The 6,780-nt window shown below is 46.4% G+C and overlaps 1 protein-coding gene across 1 annotated transcript; it reads left to right on the top strand.

The window, feature by feature from the left end:
* The first annotated feature begins 2,157 nt into the window (after positions 1 to 2,157).
* Positions 2,158 to 3,081, top strand: LOC129678140 (olfactory receptor 13G1-like). The gene has a single exon (XM_055608837.1). It carries the CDS (start codon positions 2,158 to 2,160, stop codon positions 3,079 to 3,081), a length of 924 nt encoding a protein of 307 aa, XP_055464812.1.
* Positions 3,082 to 6,780: the final 3,699 nt, after the last annotated feature.

Here is a 6,780-nt window from a genome sequence, read left to right as displayed (position 1 = left end):
GACATATGCTAGGTAGTTAGGAAGTGAGTAAACCTGAGACCCTCATAAAGGAGACAGAGGGCGATGGGGTAAAGCCCAGGAACAGTTCCTGCCCCTAGCTCCTTTTTTTTCTGGGGTACTTGTGCATCATGGACATTTCAACCTCATTCCAGTGGGGAAGAGCATGCAGGGGTCACTTCACTTTCCCCAGGAGGAGTGGCCCTTGACTGCACTCTTTTCTTATCCTTCCAGGCTGCCTAGACAGCACAGGCAGAAAACTGCTCCTGACCCCTCTTACAGGCGACTGTAAGGCAAGTATTGGAGGTAAGTGTGGGGCAGGGAGCATATTCTCATGTTGTTTGACATGGTGGCTCTTCTTCTTCCAGATATGTGAATCCTGATGCAAGTGCATTTTAATTGCTGTTGGCTTCAAAGACACATAAGAACAGGGATGTATGGACTTGGGTGGACTTCAGTGGCCAGAAAAAAAAATAGAGAAGACCAAATCAAACTGCATTTTAGATCAGAGACAAATGCTGTTTAGAATCGGGGTTTCCTAAGCAGGATTTGAGACATGTTTTTGTAAGGGTGCTCCTGTCTATCTCAGCTTCCTGGATTTTGTCTTCTAAATCTGACAACTGGGTCTGTTACTGTTGATGTTCATGGACAACTTGAGCATACCCTAGCCAAGGCCCAGTGACTGGTAGAGCTCTGTGAAATGGAGGGGCTACTGGTTGTGTGCAGCCTGCTCTTGAGGCCTTTGGAAACAAAGAGTGAAGCTTGGCCTCGGGAGAAGATTCCCAGGCCTGCCAGCCCAAACTGTGCCATTATTTGTCTGAGCGAGCTCGGTCTGCTGGATGGTATATGAAAACAGAGCCAGCACGGCATAGTCAGCCCCACTTCTCCCCCTGCAAACGCCTGTGGAGCACTGTGGGATGGAGCAATGGGGGCGGTGCAGAGTGTGTTGAGAGCACCAGTAAATGAATCTCAGAGGCTATTTTCAGTTTTAGAACACGCTACTCTGGAAAAATGTAAAACGCTTTACTCTGAAACCTGAAATGTATTTTCATGCTAGATTTAATAGTTGAATGAGAATGGCCTGAAATGATGGTGTGCCCTCCATGTGACAGGCCACAACAGAAGGTCCTGTCACCTGTCACTGCCAGCCTGGCCTTAAAGTCTGACTCTTAACTCATACACAAGGACTTATCCCTTCACTACACTCTAATCGGCAGAGTCTGGTGGGAGGAAGTGGCAAGTGAACTCGACACACATTACACATCTGGCCTCAATCTGGGAGGCCACTGTATCCTGTCTTCTCTACAGAGACAATGCTACCTTTCTCAGCATTCAGGGCATGTGCATTCCAGATGTTTGTGGACAATAACTGGAAATGTGAAGTCTTACAAGGACTGATGGTACTAAGTCCCTTAGATGGCACTCAGAGAAATCTTGCAGGAGCTGGGTTTGGGAAAAGCTGAGTTCTTGGGGCTCAAGAGACATCCTGAGCCCCTCAGGAAACCCTGATTTCCATTCCATGTTGTGTCTAAGTCTAATTCTATTCCCTGGCTAGTTGGAATAAAGTTCCAAGACAGGAAGTGCTAAGTTCATCGTTGTCATCTGGATGAGGAGCCACATTGTCACAGAGACCACACTTGCTCTTATCTCTGGAAAGTCTGTCACTAGTTTAAGGTTTTGCATGCCAAGCCCCACACTCTGGGACCAGTAACTGTCAACAGAGTAACCTCCCTTGCTGCCCCTGTGCCCTTACATAGCCCAATTGGTGATTGTTCATGTTTTCCCAGCCCCGACACCACAGTCTCTAATCTCCGTGTTCTGGTTGGCAGACTTGAGCATGGAAATCTCTCCCTGTGTGTGGGAAGAGGTGTTGCACATATAGAAAAATTTGCTCAGGGACCTTGCATTCAGGGTCCACTCATGCTCACATGTGCATGGAGTCTATGAGGGGTAGGTCCTTGGCCTGCTCATTCTTTTAGCCCAAGAGGTGATATAATAAAACTAAAACACTGTTTTCTTACCAGAACTGATTCTTCATTATACAGAAATGATTGTTGCCTGAGTTTTAAAATGATTTTTTCTTAATCAGATTAAAACTTGTTACTTCTTTTGTTAGAGTCCCAAGCTACAACTCCCACCCTGAGCCTAGAAGAGCTTCCCATGGCTCCTGGGAACCAGTCAGTTGTGACCATGTTCATCCTGCAAAGCTTTGTGGATGACCCCTGGATCCAGGATGCCCTCTTCTGCCTCTTCTTTGCCTTGTTCGTGGTGGCCATAGCTGGCAATGGGCTGATCATCATGACCATCCACAGCAGCTCCAACCTCCACACGCCCATGTACTTCTTCCTAGTCAACCTGGCCCTGATGGATGTGATCTGCACCGTGACTGTCTTGCCCAAGGTCCTGCAGAGCCTGGTGGCAGAGAACACCATCTCTTATGGGGGATGCCTCACACAGATGTTCGTCTTCTCCTGGGTCCTGGGCTCTGAGCTTATGCTTTTCTCTGCCATGGCCTATGACCGCTACCTTGCAATCTGTCGGCCATTGCACTATGGTACCCTCATGAGTGGCAGGGTCTGTGTGGCCCTTGCAACCTTTGTGTGGTTCACTGGAGCTCTCAACTCCTTGGTGCTCACCTGTCTGGTGTTGCCACTGGCCTTCTGTGGTCCCAATCTCATCACACACTTCTTCTGTGAGATCCCTTCTGTGCTGATGCTGTCCTGCAGCCCCACCTTCATCAACGACATCATGACTGTTATTACAGACATGTTCCTAACTGGCCTGAACTTTCTATTGACCATGGCATCCTATGTCTTCATCATTGCCAGCATCCTGCGTATCCGCTCAGCTGAGGGCAAGAAGCGTGCCTTCTCCACCTGCTCTGCCCACCTGGTTGTGGTCATCCTGTATTATTCCACCGTTCTATATACTTATATCCGGCCAGCTCTGGGAACTGCTGGACTCCTGGACAAGGCCATCGCTGTTCTGTACACCACTGTGACCCCATCTCTGAACCCCCTCATCTATACCCTGAGAAACAAGGAATTCAAAGCATCCTTTAAAAAACTCTTATTTCCCCATTGATAACTTTGAGCTTGGAGAAGAACTCTAGAATCAGTGGGTAAGGAGCTAAAAATTCACTCAAGCCCTCCTTTTTGTAACTCCTGACTCTGGAGGACACAGGCTAAGTTAAACCCTAGAAGAGCTGTCCAAAGTTTGTAAAAGGAAAATCAGACTGTCTACCAGGTAATACAAGTCCTCTACTCTTTTGAATGTTTAAATAGCTTTAACTATTTCTAGTTCATATAAAGAAATGTATGCTTATTAGTTCAATGCTATTAAACGTTAAGATATTTCTATGACTCACTGAATCAAATCTGGTTAGATCTTCAGTGTAGTCAAAGTGAACCGTGTTTAAAAATTTTTGACCCTCTTCAGCAAAGGTCAAGAGTGAATGGTTACAGAGATAAAGAATAATGAACCGTGCCCACACTTCTAGATATTTCCTGGCCTGATTTGACTGTTTCCATCTTTCTTATTCTCACAGGTTCCCCTGGTACTTGGTTCATTCACCAGGTCCAGGGAAAGAAGTCCTCATTGAGGACCTGAGTTAGAGTATGAATCTGAGAGCCTCTGATCCCTGTGGGACCTTCCCTGATGCCAACATCCAAATAGATGAGACCAGAGCCAGACAATGGTTTGTTGGGCTCATCTCAGACCCCATGTTATTACAGAGGTTTGCTAGATCATAACTCTACCCTGTACCTCAGCATATCTCCTACCTGAATGAGTTTTGTGTGACCCAACCATCATGAAGGGTTACTATTATTCAACACTGCATGTAGCAATGTAACATTAACCTGAAATGATCTCTGTTCCTCTGTGTCAGGAACTCAGAAATAAAGAGTTTATAAGATGCATTCGTGTTGGTGTGAGCATGTATACCTTGAGCATTTCACACATGTAGTGTCTGGGTGACTATCAGTTCTAAGCTTACATAGAGTCATGTGACTTGTACAGAAAAGAGATGGCAAGAGATAACAAAGTAGGTAAGCACTATGGAGGAAAACAACAGCTAAGACAGGACCATGTCAGCGAGTCATGGTTGTGATGGTTAATGTTCATGGTTAGTTTAAGTGGATTAAGATCTCCTGGGAAATTGCTGGGAGACACCTCCGTGATTATCTGTACAGTTTCCAAAGAGGATTCACTGAGCAGCTGTATCCAATCTTCCATGTGGGTAGTCCCTCCAGATGCAATGGGGACAGGCAAACATGGAGTAAAGGAAAAGGAGAAACCAGTTTAAAATCCTCTTTTGCCAACCACTACAACTAACAGAAGCATCTCCACCACACAGTCTACTGCTGTGAGGCACTGCACTCAATGATTCCATAGAGACATGCCACTTTTGCTAGTAGAGGAAGAATAAGAATACATGTGGATAGCCGAAGAACAGTGCTTGGCCACATGTAAAGCAGGGAGAAGACAATGAGAGCAGACCATTTATTTACCAATGTTCTTATGGATATAGTGAAGGACACATACATGTTGCCTTCCTGATCGGGTGGGAAGATGTCCAGAAAACCCACAACTCTCAAGCCTGGGAAGGCATCCCAGCTCCAAGGTGAGACAGTGTCCTAGTGGGCGGGTATCCTGAGACATGGAAGCCCAGAAACCATACAGCTCTGAGAGGAGGCATCCTCAGCAGAGGCATTGAAGCTCATTAGTGGTTTATGAGCTGAGGAGCTTAGAAACCGGAGCTCCAGTCTTCTTTGCTTCTTCTCTTCTGGGCTTCTTGACATCTTCTGATGAGGGAGTCATACCAGGCATCTTTTAAGATTTATTGGCACAGATGTAGCCCATGACAGTTCAGTGTCCAAGTGGGTTCCATAGTAATGGAAATAGGGACTGTCTCTGACATGAACTGATTGGCCTATTCTTTGATCACCTCCCCCTGAGGGGGGAGCAGCCTTACCAGGCCTCAGAGGAAGACAATGCAGCCATTCCTGATGAGACCTGATAGACTAGGATCAGAAGTAAGGAGAGGAAGATCTCCCCTATCAGTGGACTTGGGGATGGGCATGTGTGGAGAAGGGGGAGCGAGGGAGGGATTGGGAAGGGAGGAGGGAGGGAGCTACAGGGAGATACAAAGTGAATAAAGTGTAATCAATGAAAATTAAAAAATAAATATGGAGATCAAAAAAATGAAAAAAAAAGGAGATTTATTGGAGGAGCAAATCCAGGAGAAGAGGGACAAATCTAAGAGTAGCTGCCTGTGCACCCAGGTGAAGACAACAGAGAACTGGGCAAACACAGCTTTTAATAGGATTTTTAGGGGGTGGAGCTTTTTACCACAGAGGTTTCTGGAGTGAGAATTGGTGGGATTTCAAGCCTTGAGCTTAGGGGAAGTTTAGGGATTTGTGGGGTTTTGTTCAGCCTTTTCACCTAATATTAGGATAAATCTGAGAGGGGTCCCTCTGAGGGGCTGGAGATGGGTGTGATGACAGAGGCTAGAACTGCCAGTTTGACAGAGAGGTGTGGGGGAAGGGCTATTAACTCATGCCCTAGGGGTTTACACAGACTTGAACTCTAAACAAAACAACTTTCCTTAACTATGAACTTATACAGAGGGGTCAGATTTCTTCCGTGGGTTGGCAAGTATCAGACTATCTAAAGCTCTTTGCCTTGGAGGAATGGCTAGTTTATACATTGTTGCCACCAGGATGGCTCAGGAGCTCTCAGACTAGCTCCAGCTAAACACGGCCCCCTCTGGCTGAGTTCCCTGTCAGCAGCAGCCTTAACTGAGGCCTCAGTGGCTGCTGCTTTTTCTGAGGCTTCAGCTTCTCAGTTTCTCCAGGCATCTGATCTCAGGTCCCAGGGCTGTGGAGATTTAGCCTCGAGTGCTCTAGAGTCTGGAGGTGTTGCTGTCCAGTGGTGTAGAGAGGCCAGCAGCACAGCCTGAAGATCTGAGCATCCCTTTCGGGGACCACAGAGGGTGGCACCCAGGGGAGGTGAAGAGGGGATACCCAGAGGAATATGTAGGGGGAGCCCAGAGGCAAATTTTGAAGCAGCTGCCTGGCTGTTGGAACTTCATCAGCAGGGCCCAGAACACTTTCCTGTAAAGCAAACAAAGTTTATGAAGTATGCTAAGTAAACAAAGGGAGTCAGTCTGGCAGGGAAGGCTTTCCCTGCTGTGAAAAGCCAACAGCACAGACAGTGGCTCTTTCTATGGAGAATTGCTTAATGGAATGAGTAGTAGCTGATATGCAAGATCTTATCTCAGAGAAGCAAGGCTCACTTGTGTCCCTTTGGGAAAGCAGCATGACTTCCTATATGAAAGAAGTGCACCTGCCAGAACTTGAGGTGGTGTGAATTAAGCTTTTATTGGGTGTACCTAGGTAAGCATGAACTAATCAAAACAGTGAACACATAACAAAACACACAAGTACAGGTTCTGAGTTTGAAGACCCTTTTCTATAACAGCCATAGCCAAGGCAGGAAGCCACAAAGATGCTTGAGGCAAGGCGTGTGGAAAGAGGCTTACAGTGTCAGAACAGCCTGGGTATTTTCATCTCCTGCCGAGGGAGATTCCGCAACCCCTTTCTTGCATCTTGATTCTAAAGCCAGCCACGTGACTAAAGCTGCCAATTTTTTTCTACTTGCTAGAGCTTGAACTTTGGCATTGATTCAATTACATCTGCATCAGCTTTCTGTCTCCTCTGGCTTCCTTAACTGTTTAACCTTTTCTTTAACTCCTTTTCACAAGTTTCTTCAATTGGATCA

The sequence above is a fragment of the Psammomys obesus genome, unplaced genomic scaffold (assembly GCF_907164565.1).
Source record: "Psammomys obesus unplaced genomic scaffold, mPsaObe1.curated_primary_1811, whole genome shotgun sequence".
Lineage (NCBI taxonomy): Eukaryota > Metazoa > Chordata > Mammalia > Rodentia > Muridae > Psammomys > Psammomys obesus.
This window is presented reverse-complemented; position numbering and strand designations above follow the sequence as displayed.

Excerpts from the sequence above, each read along its gene's own strand:
- LOC129678140 (XM_055608837.1), top strand. The coding sequence starts at position 2,158 with ATGGCTCCTGGGAACCAGTCAGTTGTGACCATGTTCATCCTGCAAAGC.